This window comes from Balearica regulorum, chromosome 21, assembly GCF_011004875.1.
Source record: "Balearica regulorum gibbericeps isolate bBalReg1 chromosome 21, bBalReg1.pri, whole genome shotgun sequence".
NCBI lineage: Eukaryota > Metazoa > Chordata > Aves > Gruiformes > Gruidae > Balearica > Balearica regulorum.
The window spans coordinates 9,286,964-9,307,696 of NC_046204.1; the positions used below are offsets into that span (position 1 = coordinate 9,286,964).

Here is a 20,733-nt window from a genome sequence, read left to right on the forward strand (position 1 = left end):
AAAGCTTGTGGGTTGAGATAAAGACAGGAAAGTCACTTATCAATTGCTGTTGCAAGCAAAACCGACACAATTTGGGGAAACGTAACTTCATTTATTGCCAATTAAAATATAATGTAATTACAAATTTGGGTAGTGGGAAACAAAAAGACAAACATTAAACCAACACCTTTCCTCCCCCTCTATCCCATACTCAATGTCCCTCTACTCCAGACTCCCCTGCCCTCCTCCCTGCCCCAAGTGGTGCAGGGGGGATTGGGGGCAGGGGGTCAAGGTCAGTACAAACTGGTTTCCCTCTGCCGCTCCTTCCTCCTCACCTCTCCTGTGCAGCAGCACGGGATCCCCACAGGCTGCAGTCCTTCAGGAAAATCTGCTCCAGTGTGGGTCCTTCGTGAGCTGCATTTTCTTCAGAAATATTCATTTGCCCTGTAGTGGTTCCCCCATGGTCTGCTGTGTGAGTATATGCTCCAGCGTGGTCCCTTCCACAGGCTGTAGGGAACATCTACCCTGGCATGAGTCCTCCATGGGCTACAGAGAATATCTGCACCACTATGGAGCATCTCCTCCTCCTCTGACCTTGCTGTTCCTCTTTTGTTTCTCATTTTGTTCCTTCCTTCTCCCTCCATCTGGTGTTTTCTGCCCTTTATTAAATATTTTCTCACAGAAGCACCACCACCTTCTCTGATGATGCCTCAGCTTTGGCCCATGGTCTGTTATGGAGCTGACTGCAACAGCACAAGGCAGACCCTCACCTCTCCCCAAGGGCCACCCCCACTACCAAATCCTTTGTGCATATACCCCATACCATATGGCGAGCTATATCCCCTAAATGCAGCTAGGGAAATGGGGGTGGGAGAGGAACTCAAGGAGGAGACGATTGAGAGTCTGGAAGAACAAAATGCATGGGGTGCCCAGCAGGATGCTGCAGGTGGGAATGGGGTGTGTGGGGGGAGTGGTATCTCACACTGTTGACTTCCAGTGTCTCTGCGTTAACCCTGCTAGTGTCAATGACAAAGACTGTTTCTGGGCTGGGCTGGCCAACTAATTTAGGTGCCGAGAGCCTGCCTGTGTTCTGGCTCACTGCCCCACGAACAGCCTGTCCTGCACAAAGTGCCTGCCACGGTGGTGGCGCGTGGCTGGCTCCAAACGAGTTGGAAACGGAGACAGCCAGCCTGTCTGCCAGGGCAGTCCGGAACCTGTGCAAGCCTTTGCATCGATCTGCAGCTGAGGGGGGTAGACAAGCCTAAAAAGCCCTCTGACAGCTGTCTGGTTTGGTCGTTCCCTATGCCACTGGACTCCTGGGTGCTTCCAGGTCAAAGCTATTTCACAGATTGACCTTTGCAGCCTGAGGCGATGTCACTTTGCTGTAACAGCCATTATGAAACACAAATTCTTTTGTGCGCATTCACTTCTGTGCAGTGTATGTTTGATCAGGCAGCAGGGAAGACAACTGCTCTTAACCTTCCTGGTTGTGCTTCTCCGGGCCAGAGGGATGCTCTGAGAGAGCAGCCCAGGAAGGAGAGACTGCCCTGAAAACCCGCTCAGGATGAAGTGGGCACAAGCTCTTCTTAACCCCCTGCTGCCATGTTTTGAGGTTTCTCTAAGGTGGGACCCTTCTCTGAGCCAGTCAGTTGCAAGGAAGGACTGAAAAACATGAAAGTGAAACTTAGGAAACACTGCTGAGCCAGGAAGGACTGAGACTCTGTTATAGTTGTGGGTATGCAGGTCCTTTTTTGGGGAAAGCCCAGAGCCAACAGCTCTTGGACAGGTCAAGAAATATGGGGATGATGAGTGAATTGCTGCAAATCACACTGAGTTGGAGAATGAAAACCACAATTTTTTTAAATGAACTCTGCAATAATGGAGTGAAAATTAAGAAGGAATGGGATGTAAAAGTAATATGTAAAAAGCATGAGTTAGCTACATATGCACTTCTCTTTGTCTTTGAATGAAGATTGCTGTACAGCCTGTGAAGGAAAGCCTGGGGAGGTTGATAGCAGGGACAGAAGGAAATAGGAGTTCCCAGAAATGAGGATCAACAAAACTGTGAGGAACTTGAGCCACTCAGATTAGTAAGAAGGTCATCTGCAGCCCCGTTCAGCAAAATTTGGGCACAACTCTGAGGCACAGGCACATTGCTGCATAGGTTCCACTTGAGTATTTTGAGCTCTGTCAGAGCCTGGGCTGCTACTGGAGATACTGAAAAGAAGAAATGGCACTGAAGAGAATATCCTTACCTGTGAACATCTGAAGAAGGCAACAGGATGGCAGGATCCCTGAAGTGCATAATCCCTCTGGATTTGGTGCCTAACTGGGGGCATGACTGTGCCCTCCTCTTTGGAGAGCATTTATAAAGTACTTTACATGATAATGGCAGTTCATTATTAACATTTACAGTTGACTCTGTTAAGGAAACCCTCCTCCCCAGCTCCCCATCTTCCACTCTGCTATATTGTTTGAGCCATGAAATCACCAGCAATACTCCCTTTTGACTGCATCCCTGGACAGATGCTGCATTGCTTGAGGAGGGGTGAGGCATGGTGGATTAATCTGTGCTCAGGGAGGCTGACTGTTGGGATTAGTGCTTCAGATGCTCTTAACATCTGCAGCTCCAGGACAGCCCCAAATTCATCAGCACTGGAAGCAGGAGGGTAGCAGCAAGGCTGGTAAGAACTCTTATGGGGGGGTGGGGTGTGCCTATTGAATTGCTGCTGCCAGGTAGCAAGACAAGAGGGAGATATTATGGGAGGGGTGGCAGCCATGCCATTATCTTGGTACTTCCAAATCTGTCATACAGTTTCTTGGCTGTGTCTGTGATTCCAGACTAAGGAGGGTGATGTTGTCTGTGTAGAGGGAGCAAGGCTGAGAGGCCAGGGAGAGTGCTGGAAGGACTCTGCAGAGCAGGCACAATGGAAACGTGTCAGCCTGAAAGGTCTCGAAGCTCCAGTTCCTTGTGCTTGGGAGGTGGTGTGAGGATGGCTGTGGGCTCTGGCAAGTCCCAGAGCTTGGGTCCAGCCCTTACCATAAACATAAGGTGCTGCTAAACCAGAGTAGAGAGAGGGAAGGTGTAACTGGGGACTTACATGGTTACTGTGGTTTATCTCCCTATCCAAAACCAGTCCCTCCCTGCTGCTCTGCTTATCCGGGCTGAGCTTTGTTAGTCTGGGCTTCCATTGATTTTTTTCCCGCACTAACTTTTTGTTTCTCGTCACAATAGGGTTTTGTGAGCCTTTCGTTTGTGGAGACAGGCAGCACAGGGGATGAGAAGAGCCTTGTGAGCAGCCATGGATGGGTTACAGCTGCGGGTAAGGCTCACCTTGTGCAAATCACAACCTTCCACCATCCTTCAGAGTCCCCAGCAGCTAAGGGGAAAGAAAATACTGGCTCCATCAATGTCTGGTGAGCCTGTTAGCTGGGAATGACTCTTTTGTCTATCACTGCAGGGGATCTCCAGGAGGCTGTTCAGGATTAAGCCCAGAGAGTGCCTGAGCTCCTGGTTTAAGCTCCCCCACCTCCCCTTCCTGCAAACAGCCCAGTCTGCCCCCTCGCAGGCCCGCCCAGCGACAGACGGATGGACGGAGGCACGCAGGGGCTGTCCATCTCATGAGTTAATCGCCTCCTGTTCAGATGTCAGGAAGAGATGAAGCTGCTATAAATAGATTGTGAAGCCCTCATGGTTTCAGCTGTGATTCACACACATGGCAGAGAAGCATTAGGAAGAATTAACATTCAATCTCTCAGGCACTTTCCTGAGAGCAAATGCCATTCTGTTCCTGTCACTTAATCTCCTTGCCCAGGGGAGGTCAGCAGCACTTTGTGGAGGGTCTGAATGGGTCAAACAGACAGGGAAACCCGGAGCAGGACTGTGAGGGAGCTAAAAACAGCCACTTCAGCCAGAGTGACTGAGCAGCAGCTGCGTTTGGGAGCATGGCAAGGTGCTCTGCTCCCCCCTCACCGGGGCTGACACCAGACAGTGTGGTTTTGTTACGGTACGCACACGCTGAGATGCCTGGCAACAGCCTCTGGGACTGAGACGGCTCCTGGTGATGGTATGTGCAGGGGACTGGGGCTCACTCTGGCTCTCCCTCACTGGTGTTAAGATGTGCCTCTGCCTGGGCAGCTCGCAGGGTCTGTGGCAGTCTGCCTAGATGAGCGTAGCAGGGCAGGACAGTGTACCTGGGTGGTCTATCTGAAATCCCCATTTCTCCTCCCCCCATCCTAATTTTTCAAAGCTCAAGGGGAAAAAAAGTACGATACAGCTAACACACCTATGGGCAGTTGTGTGCACTTGTTCCTGCATGTGTTTGCATTCATTTGCATGTGTCTAAGTGCTTGGTAGCCTCCCTCCCCCTCCCTTGCTGTGTTTGTGCTGTTAGTTAGCAGTGACAGTCACTGAGCAATGTACGTGAGATGGAGAAACCAGCTGGAAGGGAGGTAAGACCAGAGAGGTCCTGGAGTGGGAGGTTTGAGGAGTCTGTTTGTAGGTGTCTGTCCATCTGTTTGTCTGACAGTTTCCCAGTTACAGGGGAAAAGTGGTATTTTTCCTGAAAGGTAGCTTAGAGGGTAGAGCATCTCCACAGGGTGATAAATATTCTTCACACTTTTGCCTATTTGGTGCCCCATCAATAAAAGAGAGAGATCCATGTCTCTAGTTTCGTAGCATTGCCATGGTTTTATTGCATTGCCACTAGATTATGGGTCAAAGAACAAAAGAGACATTCAGGGCACTCATCATCCACAAGAGATAAAGGGGAGTTTGGACTAAAGGATGAGAGTTAAGTATTGGTGTTTTGCGTGCTCAATTAGTGGTCTATGGAGTCTGGAGTTCACGAGATGAGGCATATACCAAAAAATCTTTTCCTTTCACCTTGCTCTTAGGGACCCAGGAATCAGGGTTTCTCAGTGAAGCAAGGAAAGAGGCAGAAAAATCATCAAAGGAACTGCAGATTGGTGGGACCACCTTATTATGATGAGACTAAATCTAAGAAAGTCACCCCATGACTACTCCAGGGCAAAGAGGGCCCTGTCCCACTCCTTGGTGCAGGAAAACAACATCTCGTTGCAGCTGTAGGCAACATCCTTCAGCATAAACTGAAGCCTGCCAGCATGGGGGTGATTAAAGAGATCTCAGTACACAAGTTTCTCCTTGTGTGGATATGATCTCCTGCCTACTAAGGCACTGTATGAGGTTGCATATATCTAAACCAAGCTGGTTTTGTTGTCAAAATGGCATTCCCCTATTTAGGAACACATGTTACTTTGATAGCTGGAATATGGACTGCATGTGTGTGCTGGCAGGCTCAGATCTGAGTGGGTCTCAGGCACCTGTATGGTCTTAAGCCATCCTTGAAGACTTAATTATGTTAGGGAAGAACCTAAAGTAAGCAGCCTTCGGAAATTTATGTGGGAATGCCCGAGCAGGCTAAAGGGCTTCAGAAATAATTGTGACATATTTCTGTTGCTGTACAGAAAGGGGAATTGCAACCTAGAGTTTCAGCAGGGGCTAGATTCCCCAACTGGATCCTTACGGAGCCACAGAGCCGTGTGCAAGTCTGGAAGTGGCTTTGCAGATTCCCTTGTTGTGAGTGACAAGGCTCAGTTGACTTGCAGAAGCTTTGCATGAACTGTCCTGTATCTCAAAAAATAAAAAAAGGGCCATGTGGAAATCTAAAGGGAGTATTTTAGTCTGTCTATCCTACAAGTGAGTCCAGACAACCTGAAACAGCTTTGGAATGTGGACCATATTGGATGCAAATGGCAGGCCATATGGTTTATAACATTAATTGCTAAACTTTCCAAAGCATCCTATTGACCTCCTACAGTCAGTGAAAGAGCACAGCTCATGCTTAGGTACCTAGTCATTTGTCATCTGTTCCTTGTTTTTCTTCAATATTTATATGGTAGTATCACCAATCTGGATGGTCTCCAGTGTTGTGAGAGCTGCACAAACCCAAAATATTAGCCAGTTTTCCAAAACATGGCATCTATAAATGCCAAGCTTACAGATGGTACATGATATAATGGGAATTACAGGCACAGAATAGAAGGGTAAGGGCAGTACATGGTGAAAAATTCTATCATTCATCTATAACAGCTGTATCTGCTCAGATGATCTGGATGATGGCTGCCATGAACAGACGCTGGACTCTGGAAAAAAGGGGTTGGAAAGATATCCAGGAATAAGTCATGACAGTTGAGGATGGAGGAAAATGAGAGCTGTAACAAAGAATCCTACCAGCCTGGGCTGATGAGGTTCACCTGCAGGGAGGGGAAAAGGCAAAAGGAGTGGATGGTTTTCTTCTACAAGAACCAACAAGGCCAACAAGCTAAGGAGAGTAATGTCTTGCAAACATCATTGGAAGACAAGAAGTCATCTCTGTTTCCAGTTATTTCAGTGTGGTCAGGTATGCCCAGCTCTGATGTCACAATAGTACTGGAACTAGTCCATCTCTCTGCAGGAGCTTTATTCTCCGATGTAGTGTGCCTCTCTCACCTAGCTGGTATGCATGAGAGGCAGTTTTTCTTTCTCTGAGATCATGTCTTTTCTGCTTACAGCAAGCATCCAGCAGCCGGAGCCTCCTCAAGCTCACTGTTATGGAGGTGAAGTGGATTCACGTGTTGGTCATCTTCTTCTTCCTGTTGTCTGTTGCAATGACGGGCTGCTTTCTGTGGCAGTACACCCTCCCCAAGGTGGACCCCAGTGAGTGATCTTTAAGCTTGGCCATGGTTTGGTACAGATATTTGTGAGACCAGTAAACGCCTTTCTCCCCATGTGGACATTTTTCCCCAAAGAGCGCTTCCCCGAACAGCACACAAATTTACCTCCTCCTAGCTGGTGCAAGGACACAGAGGAGATGAACATTGGGTTGGTGGAGTACCAGGTAACTCTTCTCATGTCCAGGGAAGCTCCATTACTTCTGGTGCTAACCTACATTAATTGATATACCAAGGACACATTTTGTTTTACATTCTGTTGTAAAAGTCACTCCAGTTTAGAACAGGTTTTGTTTTACACCTCACCATGTGCTTCAGTTTATGGATTTTCTTCCCTTCCTATTCCCCTAATCTTAGACCTTTGAACCGTCTCAAGGCCCCAGTTCACACCAGAATTCCCTTATGTTGCTTATAGAAAACTCAACAGGTAGACTCAACGCACTGTATGTGCAAGGATGAAATATGCACAGTGTAACTGGATCAGAGTTTTAAGTAGCCCAAAGGTGTTATAAAATCCACAGCAAAGGTGCCAGAGGTACTTCATAGGTCAATGTCTGAACAGATTTCAGACCCTACATTTTTATCACAGAATATCAGAGGCTGCCTGTAGGCTCTTGTGTATCCATCCCCATTCATTTCAAAGTTTTCATAGTGCCATTTCTCTTCTCATCTGTATTTCTAATGCTTCATGCTCAGTTGGTAAGCAAAAAGATAAATAAGCATTTTGTTTACAGCTTAGAAAGCAGAGGAGCTGTGTTTAGGAACACCTTGGGATCAACTGGGAAAATAGTGCTTCCAAGTAAGAGAATTTCCATCTCTCACTGAGTTTAAAGATCTTTGCTTGCCACAAAAATTTAAGACGTGTCTCTGGTATACGCAGGATACAGCTAATTCAGAAGACAGCTAATATACTAGATATGCAGCCTATCAATTGTTGTTATAGTATCAGATTTCAGGTGACACTCAGAATTCACTTCTACATCTATTTTCTGAGGTTACAATACACATGGGACAACTCTGTCCTCCTGAACCCAAACTCAAACTTTCCCCTAGACATGAACACTTTCACAGGGTCTAACCCACTGTCAGGTACCCTACAGAGTCTTCTGTAGTCCCAGTTCCTTACTCTTCCAAGTTGCAGAGTCAGTTGAAGCCTATTGCAGCTCCTGTCCATCCCGTGTCCATCCCAAGTTGGAATAAGAAATAACAGAGCACAGTGCCCTCTTCAAGTCGTGTTTTATGTGAGATATAGAAAGAATTCAAGATTGCCTCTTTCCTATGCAGAAGTGTCCTTCAGCTTTGGACAACACAAGCAAGAAAGCTAGTGCTGGCTATTGGATGAGGTTAGAGCTTGTCAGTGTGTCTATTGAAGTCACATACACTATCTTTGAAATGTTTTCCAGGCCCATCTGTGATGGAAGTGAGATCAGAAGCTGTGCAGATGTGCCCCCGCTATCCTGAACCAGTACCACTGGACCACCCAATCCCCATTCTGAAGGACGCATTGGAGAAGGTCTGTGAGGAGAAGGGAACAGAGGGAAACAGCTCATGACTGCTTTTCTGAAGGTGTAAAGGGGACGATATGTATTTTGCCCAGAGGATCTCTGAGGAAGGAGATCAAGGAGGTGGATAACATGTGAACCTAGAAATGGGCATAGAAAACACCTTCACTGAACATACAGAACAGGTCAATAAGCAGTTACTTATCCAAAGGGTAAGCTATGATGAAGAAACATTATTACTTGTCCATCAGAAGGCCTGGTGAGCACCCATCAGCATAAAATGATAGCTCTTGGCATCTTGTCTACTACCAGGCAGCCCTCATGTCCTGGAAAGTAGATGACTCATGTAACTAGTTCCTATTCATTGGTGACTGCCAATTCCTTATTTTATTGCTTTTCTGGCTTTCCCCATGCCACCATTTCAAAATTAAAAAACTACTTGTAGGTAACTTCAAGGAAAGGAATACAGGGGAAGGGGAAGAGGAAGGGGACCTGCATCTGAATGAAAGAGAGACCTGCTTTTCTGCAGTATGCTATGCTGTCTCTGAAATTTTGGCACTGTCTGAAATTCTGGTAGCTCCGTTTGCAATGAGGAAACACTGCAGCGTTGCCTTGACTGCATGGACCATAAGGACAGCCATGCTATGACAGGACACTCCTGATATTGTAGACCCCTATCATATAATATACCCTCTCATTTGTCTCTTTCTCATGCGTAGCTTAATTAGTCATAATAAAAACTGTCCCACAGCTCTGATCATTCTTTTTACCCTTCTTTCAATCTTTTCCAGCTCTAGCATTCTCTTGTATGTGGGAAATCAGTACTGTATACAGTATTCAAGGTGCAAGTGGATCAGGGATTTATACAGTGATCAAAGGGTGTTTTCTGTTACTTGTCTAACAGTCCCTCATATTTGATTTACCTTTTTCTTTTTGCTATAGGGCACCAAGCAAATGTTTACATAGGAGCATCCAGCATAGCCCCAAGGTCTTGTTCCTCAGTGCTAATGACCAGCTCACTGCCCATCTGTGTGTATGTGTTGTGAAGTTAGGGTTGTTTTCCCGCATGCACATCGCTTTATCTACACTGAATTTCAATTGCTATCACTTCACATTCACTTTTATGAAGTCTCTGCCGCTGTCTCTGGGGTTACTATGGAGAGGTATTTTATTATTCAATTAGGATTAGTCAGAGAAGTGGGGGAATGTGCAGAACATTGAGTGTTCATTAGAGAGTCATCTAACCTCCCTTCTTTGTGCTCCTCAGAAACGAAGTATCCAAGCACTTCTTTGAAGTAGGCTGGTGAAACTATTCCTATTTTGCAGATGGAATAAGACACAGAGAATCTGAACACCAGATGCATAGGAAAATATAGGTATTTCAAGGGGGCTTAGCCACCTGCACCTCTAAAGTGTATCTTCAGATGCCCTTACGTTCTGCCTAAGTCTGTGGACACTTGAACCCACACTAAAGATCTTGCACTACCTGAGACAAACTGCCATCCTGTTCCAGGCCAGGGACCCTGGAACTGGGACTCTGGACAGTACCAGATGCAATTATATTGCTCACAGGGGAGGACTTTTTCCTAGCCCACGACAGCTTGAAACAGGAGAGTGACATTCACTCATGCATGAGGCTTAAGGAAACATTTCTCTTCTAAGGGTAAATGCTTTTGCTTCTCAGAAAGCCCTGCATTTTCCTCAGAAGAGTCTTGCTAGTGGCCAAATCCAAATGCTGAGTATTGGATTCAATGACACTCGAGTCTAGAAGAGCATCGTGTATTTCTGTGAATTTTTTGCAGGCTTAAGCAAGTCTACATGCTAGACTCTGTCTGAGAAAACTCTAAGGAGGACCATGCTTGCTGACACGAGGCCAGTCTGTTCTCTGGAGGTGCTGGTGTACCTAACCATACTAGGATGGGCCACTGGCACATGGGGAGGGAAGGGCAAAAACCACTCCAGAAGGATTTGGCACAAGTTGCATGTTTCCACTGCTGGCTGTCAGTGCACCTCACCCATCCATCCAGTGAAGAGGTCCTGAGGACATGACTCGTCTTGGCCTTTCTTGTCTCAAATGCTGGGCTTGGAAGGCCATTTCTTATGTCTCAGCCTTTCTGTGCAAAAGATAACTTATGCAGGATGATACCATAGCTTTGAAAAAGTTATAAAAGAGCAAGACCAATGTATTCTGCTTGCAGGAGGTGAGTGGAGCACAGCTGACTGATTGGGTCTACACAACCCTGGCAGAACAGGGAACAAAGAGCAATCACAGCCAGTTGCTCACTGCTGTTTCTCAGATTGCAGTTTAAACAGGAGTCCTAGCTGTAGCATGTTTCATGGCATGAAAAGTATCACAGAATATTTGAAAAGTCTGGATTGTTTTCTCATACATCTATGAACCTAAAATACTAGTGCAAAGAATAGATGTGCACAGTACAGTTTAAAAAAGGAAGAAATTACAATTATTAGGTTTTAGCATTTGTTTTTAATCGTATAAGCATCATAGGTATTATAAGGATGAGCACCGCATTCTTCTACACGGTGGACATGTAGACTGAAACAAAGATACTGGATAATTCAGCATAAGCAATTCAAAGAAACAGTACAGCTGTTATTTTTCTTTTGCCAAAACACACCTGAAAAAATTACTCTCAAGTGCTTGGAAGTAAGGAGGGCTGATGGTCTGGGTCTTCTACCCCTGTTACAGACTAGATGCATTACAAGTCTCTTCATTTGGAAATTCATAATTTCCCATCATTCTTCATTCTCCAGGTAGATATGATGCTGCGCCAAAAGATTCATATCTCTGGTCTCCCTGCCATGTCTGCCATTGTTATCTACAACGACACTGTGCTCTGGACAGGCAACTTTGGGAAGAAGAATGGTTCGGACCCCTCCTCAGTGGTGCCCAATGAGTACACTATTTACAGGTGAGACAGATGAATCACAGGCATGAGAGCTAGAAAAAGAGCAGATACACATATGGAGATCTGATATCTGGGAATAGAGCCATTGTCAGAAACCGCATTTTCTACTAGCTCAGGTCGACTGCAGAAACTTTGTGAGAGAATGCTTCACCTAGTCCCTAAATTATCATATGTTTATGACTTCCTGAGTTGTTTAATTTGGATTTTATTTTTATTTTTAATTTGGTCTGAGAATATTTTAAATTGGAATAGCAGTGACCACGCTGAAGAACCTGAAAACATACTACTCCTTATGTAGGAATGTCTCCATGCTTTGAGGAGGCCTACAGCACAAATCTGAAGACTGAGAGACAGATTTTGTGAACAGTGAGGAGACAGTGCCATAGGATTTAAAAAAAAAAAAAGTTCAGTCTAGCAAAAATAGTATTGGGAATAGTATTTACTGAAAAAATAAAGTAGACCTGTACGCTTATTCATTCTCCTAGTGAAGTCAAAGCCATATTGGACATTTTTTTCAGATGAAGATAGAATCAAGCTCTTAGTGTGTGTTAAAAAAAACAAAACCACAAATACAAAGGAAGTGTTTACTTTCTTTAAAGCTCTATATTCAGTAATTTATAACTGTGCTATATATAAAACATATGGGCTGCACTCTGACTATCTAATGTTGTCCTCAGAATAAACAATTTTGTAAAGTTTCAGCAGCTCTGATTACCTGTTTTTATCCCCTCTGTATCATGGTAAAATCCCTGCGAAGATGACCTCATGCTATTTTTCCCAGAATCATAGAATGGTTTGGGTTGGAAGGAACCTTAGGGGTCCCTGCCATAGACAGGGAAACAGGAATGCATCCCTCAGTGGGCTTGAACCACTAACCTTTCGGTTAACAGCTGAAAGCACTAACCCATTGCACCACAGAGACTTCCCTGTTTCCAAAATCCAACAAAGTAGAAGCAAAGTCCTATTCCAAAAGACCTTTTGTAAATTTTACTCTGTTCTGAAGCTGCCTAAATATCAACTCTGAATATGAAATGTAAAACTTTATGGCATTTTAACCTTAAAATTCCAATAAACTGATTTTAACTTGTTATGGTATTTACTAAATAACAATTTACAAAATATGTCATCTTACGAATACTAAGTGAACAGAGAAAGTTCTGTAGCCTACAGCACTATTGGAGAGATACTACTGAGGTTATGTTGTGGTCCATAAAGGCTAGAGTTAAGGATATTAGTTCAAGCTTCTTACTTGCATTTTAGCTATTTTCATCTGAATTAGCAAAGGTATTGCATGTAAAGCTACAGACAGCGGGTCAGTTGGGTGATCTCATGTACTGACCATTTTTCCTCTTGATTCATGGGCTTCTTAATGCTTAATTTCCATAAATGTTTGCTCATTAACAGAATTGCCAGTGTCTCCAAGATCTTTCCCACCATTATGTTGTACAAGCTGTGGGAGGAAGGAAAAGTCACATCTCTTGATGACCCATTGGAACGTTACGCCCAGAACTTTGTTATTAAGAACCCTCTGGGAAGGCTCAAGGAATCAGAACAGAGATACACAGCAGATGGGCTGATTTTTTTGGAAAAAGGCTCAATGCCGTTTAAGCCATCACCTGTTACCTTGCGCAGAATGGCCAGCCAGCTCTCAGGTGAGACACCACTGCTACCTGCTTGCCCTCTGCCCACCACCATGCCACTTGAAAGAGACCACAGAGAGAACAGACTGTGCCAGGGATAAAAAAGGTTGCTGTTGAGGCCATTTCCCAGTATGGACCCTGCACCTTTGCACTTCCCAGAGGCCAGGCAGGACCTTTGGAAGCAAGCTGTAGCCAGCTTCATGAAGTGCTAAAAGGAAACTCTTGTCCAGGCCACCTGCTAGGAAAGGGGCCAAGCTGCACTGTACACTGGGGAATTCTTTCAACACAGTAGCATGACCTGAAATCAGGCTCTCATTGCATAACAGCTTTTTGTACTCCAGCCCAGACTGCTCTCATTTTTCTGAGATGTAGAGTTGAGGGTCAAAGTGGCACCAAACCTCTTTGCTTTGAACAGATTGACCTTGATTGCTGAGCTAAATTTAGCTGTCAGTGTGGTTCCTGATCTGGGATTCCTGAGCTATTAATAGCTTGGTACTTGCTAGCAGAAGACTATTAATCTGCTGCTACTTTCATAATTGGGTAACTCTTACATGAAGGTAGAAGGAGTTCACAAGACTCAGGAGAACTTTAGCCTTTCTCAGAAATAAAGCTGCTAATACTTGACTCAGAGATTCCAGAACCTAATGGCCAAAGAGACTGTGCTAATAACTCATGTGGTGTTTTAATTAAACTCTGTAGCATCTACATTATTCTGAATTGGAATAAATACCCTAATATTAGGACCTAAGATCAAAATTGCATGTAGGCAAATTGCAGTACCTCAGGACAGGGTACAGCACCACCTGAAGCAAGCCAATATCAAAATAAGGGTTCCCCAAAAAGGAATGATGTAACTGAAATCTGAAAACAGACAGATAACCCAAAATGGCCAGTGGCAGCAGGAGGCAGAAAGAAAGATGTGTGCACAGTGCTGCCCAGCCCCTCTCACAGCAGGCAAGATCTTGCTCTAGGCAGTCTGATGATGTCCTCAGGGCACCAACTCTGCCTAGTCCCCTCTGACTCTCAGGAGCACCTGAAGCTGGTCTGGCTGCTCCTTGCAGAGCAGCGTGTGCTGCAGCTGCAGCTCACAGCCCTGCTGCAGTTCCCCGTCACCTAGTGAGGTATGAGGTATGCCCTAGAAATACTTGTAGGAAGCACATGTCAAAAATGGATCTGCTCATAGCATAATTGCTTGTAATGTGCAGCCATTCCATTGCTTCCATCTCTGTGCTGGATTTGTGCCCCCGCTTAGCTCCTTTTATGGTCCTGTGTCATTTTTTTTTTTTAGAATGTGGCTGAAATTTCCCAGACCGCACCAGCAGGGCACACCAAACAGCTTGGACTCCAACAATTTAGTAGAAGGAGAAGCACGGTTTCAAAATCCTAATTGAAAATCAAATGAATGTTGAGGTTGTGTTACATTTCCTGTCTGTCAAAAACCAAAAAGGAATAGGTTCTGCTTAGCTTCAAAGCCACTGTATGACATATTGTAAAGTGTTTTTAATCTAAATTCTTCCAGTGGAAACTGATCTATAATATATCCTCATTATCTGGGCTTTTCTACATTGTGTATTACAGAAGTAACTCCAAAGATTTTTCTTCTCAGCTCTTGGTGGGAACATTGCTAGAGGGAAGTTCCAGCTTGTTAAGACTGTGATTTTCAAATATATATATGAATGACAGTACGAGATGCTATTGTAAATTATTAACAGCATGCTTGTCACATCAATTAGCAGCCCATGAGGTATAAATCAATGACTGTGGATTCTGTTACCCTCACGCATTCTCTAGTTTATCATTTCTAGTGAACTTCACGAGAGACACTGCACTGGTGGCATGGTGCTGGTGAGCTCTCCCAATGGTGCAACATTTTCTTTGCTGCCATTGTTGCAAGTAGGAGATGAAAGACCCCATTGTCTGCTGGAAGATGCTCAGTGCATCTTTTATCTGGTCATTAAGCTGCACAAATAACCACAGACCAGAACCAGAAAAAGTGCTCTTGTTCATTTTCAAATCCCAAGGTCATGCCAATTGAGAAAAACATGTTTTGCTGCTACAAAAGAATAGGGCCTCATTTACCTTCGCCATGATTAAGCACATGCTCACTGAGCAGATGATTGCAAGTCATTTTTTTGTCATGTACCCTTCCTGATTTTCTCCTAACCTCTAAGTCAAAGCCTGCAATGAGGATTTCATTCCAGATTGTGGTGGGTTGACCCTGGCTGGGGCCAGGTGCCCACCAGAGCCACTCTATCACTCCCCTCGTTCACCAGACAGGGGAGAAAAAGTACAACGAAAAAAGCTTATGGGTCGAGATAATGACAGGGAGAGATCACTCACTAATTATCGTCACGAGCAAAACAGACCGAACTTAGAGAGGAAAATCATCTAATTTATTACTAAGCGAAACAGAGTAGAGGAATGAGAAATAAAATCAACTCTTAAAACACCTCCCCCCACCCCTCCCATCTTCCCAGGCTCAACTTCATTCCCGGCTTCAACCTCCGCCCCCCCCGAGCGGCACAGGGGGACGGGGAATGGGGGTTACGGTCAGTTCATCACACGGTGTATCTGCCGCTTCTTCCTCCTCAGGGGGAGGACTCCTCTCATTGTTCCCCTGCTCCAGCGTGGGGTCCCTCTCACGGGAGACAGTCCTTCACGAACTGCTCCAGTGTGGGTCTCTCCCACGGGGTGCAGACCTTCAGGAGCAAACTGCTCCAGCATGGGTCCCCCACGGGGTCACAAGTCCTGTCAGCAAACCTGCTCTGGCGTGGGCTCCTCTCTCCACGGGTCGACAGGTCCTGCCAGGAGCTTGCTCCAGCGCGGGCTTCCCACGGGCCACAGCCTCCTTCAGGTGTCTCCACCTGCTCCGGTGTGGGGTCCTCCACGGGCTGCAGGTGGAATCTCTACACCCCCTCATCCTCCCTCCATGGGCTGCAGGGGGACAGCCTGCTTCACCATGGTCTTCACCACGGGCTGCAGGGGGATCTCTGCTCCGGCGCCTGGAGCACCTCCTGCCCCTCCTTCTGCACTGACCTGGGTGTCTGCAGAGTTTCTTACATCTTCTCACTCCTCCCTCTGGCTGCAAAAGTGCTCTCTAACTGGTTTTTTTCCTTCTTAAATATGTTATCCCAGAGGCGCTGATTGGCTTGGCCTTGGCCAGCGGCAGGTCCGTCTTGGAGCTGGCTGGCATTGGCTCTATCAGACACAGGGGAAGCTTCTGGCACCTTCTCACAGAAGCCACCCCTGTAGCCCCCCCACTACCAAAACCTTGCCACACAAACCCAACACACAGATGCGATCCAAGTTCTGAACTTGGTGAGCCATAGATCCTGTGCAAAGGAGCTGTTGCATTTTAAGAAGTCCTGGGCCTGAAGTTTTTAGGGAATCCATGTTCAGTGTTGTGAAATTAAAAGTGAAAAGAACTTCAGCTTTTCTACATGAAACCCTGAATAAATGTTGCTAAAGATGAAAAAAAAAAAAGCTAAAAATACTTTAGGCCAAGCCTGAAATGGTTCAGAGAAGTTCAAGCCCTGTGTAGCGAGGTGTAAAGAACAAAAATCTGTTTAAAGGGGCTGTTTCACACCTTTGTAGTCAAGGGAATAACTCACATGGAAATATGGACAGGGATTTCCCCAACACCCAATAAGCCCTTCTCTTCCAAAATACACTTGGGGATGCATTACTTGGTCCATGACTTGAACACTGACCTGCAGTCCAGTATGAACAGGTCCTTGCAGCACATTTACTATGTGTATAAAGCACAAGTGTACATCACTGTTGTTTCCATCTTGCCATTGAATCTTTCCTTTTGCTTACTCTTCCCTAGACTCAAAGTTCCCTGGACGATGATTTGTCTCAAATTGTTAACTTCTCTTCTCCATGGCACAGGTCTGCCCAGGAGGCTGCGATCTACCAGCCTGCTGTGGAAGGGCAATACACAAGATGCTCTAGCTCTCCTAAAAGATGATGTCTTGGTTGCTGATCCAGGAACCAGGTCAGATATATTCACCTACGAGCTTTTGTTCTGGGTTTGTGTTCTCCAGTGATATTAGCCCCAGCAGCAGTCTCCATGGCCAATGGATAAAAGAAAGCCATTCCTAAAGGGAGCTTCAGCCATCTACCCATACACCTGTCTTAGGCTGGAAAGAGTGACTGTTGGAGGTGCCAGGGTTTTTTTAAATGTGTATAGAGCCTGAGTGACAAGCCTAGATGAGGCAAATTAAAACTGTTATAGTTAGGTCCAATGAGCCTTAAATTGTGAAATATGCAGTTTTTTGAAAGAGGAAAAGCATGTTAATTTAATCAGTTTAAATCATCATAGATTGCACTTAAAATCATGCTATGTCTGTAGTGATTTTCATGTCTTTATCTAAAGTTCTATTAATTTTTGTTATAATTTATATAGCTTGTTAAAAGTCTATTAAGTTAGTTGCAAACACTCAAAAATATGAACAGAATCCAGAGGATAAGAGGTGGGGGAAAGGATTCAGACTAACTGGGAAAAACTTTCTAAGTCTGCAAAATTTTTAGGGAATACAATTACATTCTGAAATAATTTGCCTAGGGTTGCTAAGGATTCACCATGACTTGAAGTCTGCAAGCTTAGAAGACTCAATGGCTTGATCCTGGCAACCTTGTATAGGTCTGTCCCATGTCATGAAGGAGGTTACAATAGATGTTCCTTAAAGGATTTTTAAGACTTTAATACCATCATCTTCTTTGGTATTTATATTATGTTCAACATTAAGATACATAAGGACACCCACTCATAGTCTCTCAACCCATTATTACTTGACAGCTAACAGATGATTCTTCCTAAAGGAAATTTCCATTCATTGATACAGAAATTTTAAAATATTTTTCTGAGTATGTTGAAATTCAGCTCCATTTCAGTTATAGAATTTTAGATCCAGAATGTATTTATTCTTTAAGTAGAAATATATATGCTCATCCTGCTTTTATTCAGCTAGGAGGGCTGGAAATGGTTGATGTGGTACTAAACTTACAATCTAAATAGGCCTCAGTGAGATGTGTGGCTTCACATAATTAAAAAACAAACAAACAAACAAACAAAAGCCACACCACTACCCCCCGCCCCCCCCAAGGTTGAAAACATCATGAATTTTGAAAATGTGTTTGGAAAAAAGTTGCCCATTCATCTCTTCATGTCATTAAACTTCATTCAAGCATAAAGACTTAAATCACTTTATGCATATTAAAGACTGAAGGACTCAGGTGTCTTTAATGACTCAACATTGCTGGATGCTGCTTTGCAGACTTTTAAGTGCTTTTACCATCTTAAGGTAGCTCAGGCACTTAAGTGATTGTACCATGTTAAATCTCCAAAGAGGCTTACCTGGGATTTTTAGACCTTAAAGGTAAGCACCTGTAACTCTCAACTCTGCTCTTAAAAAGAATGGATATATTCTTCAATGAACAATTATAAACAATAAGTCAGGATATGCAAATATATAGGTTTTTGCATAAAGCTTTTTTTTTTTCAGTTTTCCATCTCCAGCTCTCTTTCTGTTCATAGTGGTTACATAGCTCTACTGATGTTCCCATAAGAAATTTCTTCTTGGCTTAACACAAACCAAGGCAAGAACATTCCATTCTTCTCTGTCCTTCCTTCATCTCTCTCTTTAGCTTGTCATCTGATAAAATGAGAATTTTTTCCCCAGAGCAGAGACCTTGCCACTGTTTTTGCGTAGTCATACCCACACTGTATCACTGAGGTGAGGCTGATCCAGATACATTCCTCTTCCTTTTCAGATGCCACTACAGCAATTTGGCCTTCTCACTGATGGCACACGTGCTAGCCGACCATGCAGCTGAGGGGCAATACCAGCGCTGGATCTCAGAGAACATCCTGGACCGCTTGGGCATGGAGGACACTGGCTTCGACATCACACCACCAATCCGCTCCCAGATGGCTGTGGGTTTCTACGGCAGCCGGCAGCTGGCCCCTCTCTATGACCTCGGGTGGTACAGACCTTCTGGCCAGATGTACTCCACAGCTGCCGACCTTGCCAAGCTGGCAATGGTCTTCTTAGGCACCTACCACCGTCGTCTCCTAGAGCCTGACACAGTCAAGACAATGCTGACCCCTCTGTTTAAGTGCTCCACTGAATACTTTGCTAACAAGACCGGCACACCCTGGGAGATTAATGAGCAATTGGGATACGATGTCATTAGGAAGGATGGAGACCTTGACGGTTATTCAGCTACCTTCTCTCTTATCCCCAAGCTCCGCCTGAGCTTCATTGTGCTGATGGCAGGGCCCAGGCCTCAGGGTGAAGATATTGTGACTCAGACATATGAGTATCTTATTCCTGCCATGGAGACGGCATTCAGAGAGGCAGAGAAAAGCTTGATTCCTCCTCCAAGTCCAGGCCCTTATGTTGGCTACTACACCTATTCCAACCTGACTTTCTATGAGATTAAAGTTGGACCTGGTGGGGTGCTGGTCATGCAGCAGTTTGGGCCTCACGTGGAAGAGCTGATTCCTGAAAAGTACCGGACAATCAAGCTCCACCACCTGGAAGATCGCGTTTTCCAAGTTGTTTTTGACAAGGAGTTCCCATGTGTTCTGCACCTGGGCTCTGCCTCCATCTCACTGGAGACCCAAAATGGGCAGCTTTTTAACTTTTATCCATTCGATCGCAAGGGTTTGTCACCTGGCTTTGATGCACCAGGGCTGAACACATACAATGTGGTGCGTGTACTTCGTAAACCTGTATTCTATAGCTAAGTGTCTCGTGACTTTTCTGACCACTTCTGGGAGGTGGGTCCAAATCTGTGTCTTACCAGACTCTCCTGTCTGTGTGGCTTTATGGATTCCATTGAAAAGGGAAAGATAGTGGCAAATGACTTTTGTGCCCAACAAATATGTCATGTCCTACTTCTGAAATTACTTCAACGGCTTGCAGTCCCTGGCAGTGCATGACAGGACAGCTAGCAACTAGGGGTGGCTGCAGAAAAAAGAGGTGGGAATGTGCTGGATGGATGGTGTTTGAATGCCATGAAAAAATCCCAGCATTTAAGTCTCCACGCTTACATTGTCTGTTTGATGACTATTCTGGTTATTGACTGGTATCATCAAAGGGCTGAGAATTTCCTGTGTCTCTCAGAAAATATCTCTTCTTCAGTCCAGGGGTTTTTCCAGGGCTCTTCAGGAGCCCACCTACCATGAACAAGATTTCTCACCTGGGTTTGCCAAAAGCATTACGTGCTTTGTGATACCTGGGAAGTGAGGGTTCATTTCTTTCCTGGGTCACAGCAAGGAAACTGTGAAAAGAGCAAACAGCAATGTGGTTGTGTCTTGGCTCCATGGATTTCTGCACAAGCGGTGGTGACAAAGGATGTTGTAACAACTATATAAGCTGAAGCTTACTCCTGTGAGTAGGGCCATACAAGCATATACTGGTATATTGCAGCTGGACTCAGGTTTGTGACTATCTCAGTGTATAGGAAAGTGTGTAAGTGTGGTGTTGTTTAAGAACAGGAATGTGTGGGAATCTTTATGTGTGTTTTGGGCAGGGTGTGTGTATAGATATATACACACTGTGTTTATGCAGGGATGAGGGAGGATGCTAAGGGAAATGCATTAGTCCAGGGAGCACTACATTTAGGACAGGTGCACCTGCAAGCAATCTGCAAAGCCACGGGTGCATTTTCTTCTCCCTTCTTGTGCCCTCTCAATGCCGAGGCAGGCAGGACAGATGATATGTCATTAGTGGCCAACATCATATCACTGTGATGGGAACAGCATCAGGCAGGAGTGCAAGAGGGGAAATACCACCAACTGAGGAGTCTTGGCTCCTGCAATGCCCCTCCAAGTTTAGGAGAGTATTATGATTGCAGCCCTAACTGGGCAAACAGAGGGTTAGGGCAAGATAACTCTTACCTTAAAATGAATAGTATAGCCATAACTGGTATGAGGTTGGATAC

The 20,733-nt window shown here is 45.1% G+C and overlaps 1 protein-coding gene across 1 annotated transcript; it reads left to right on the forward strand.

The window, feature by feature from the left end:
* The first annotated feature begins 3,257 nt into the window (after nt 1-3,257).
* Nucleotides 3,258-19,535, forward strand: LACTBL1 (lactamase beta like 1). The gene is given in 7 exon segments (XM_075773276.1): nt 3,258-3,302; nt 6,553-6,697; nt 8,115-8,224; nt 10,986-11,143; nt 12,545-12,792; nt 16,672-16,777; nt 18,556-19,535. Coding segments are annotated over 7 exon segments (1,791 nt in total). The 3' UTR covers nt 19,535.
* Nucleotides 19,536-20,733: the final 1,198 nt, after the last annotated feature.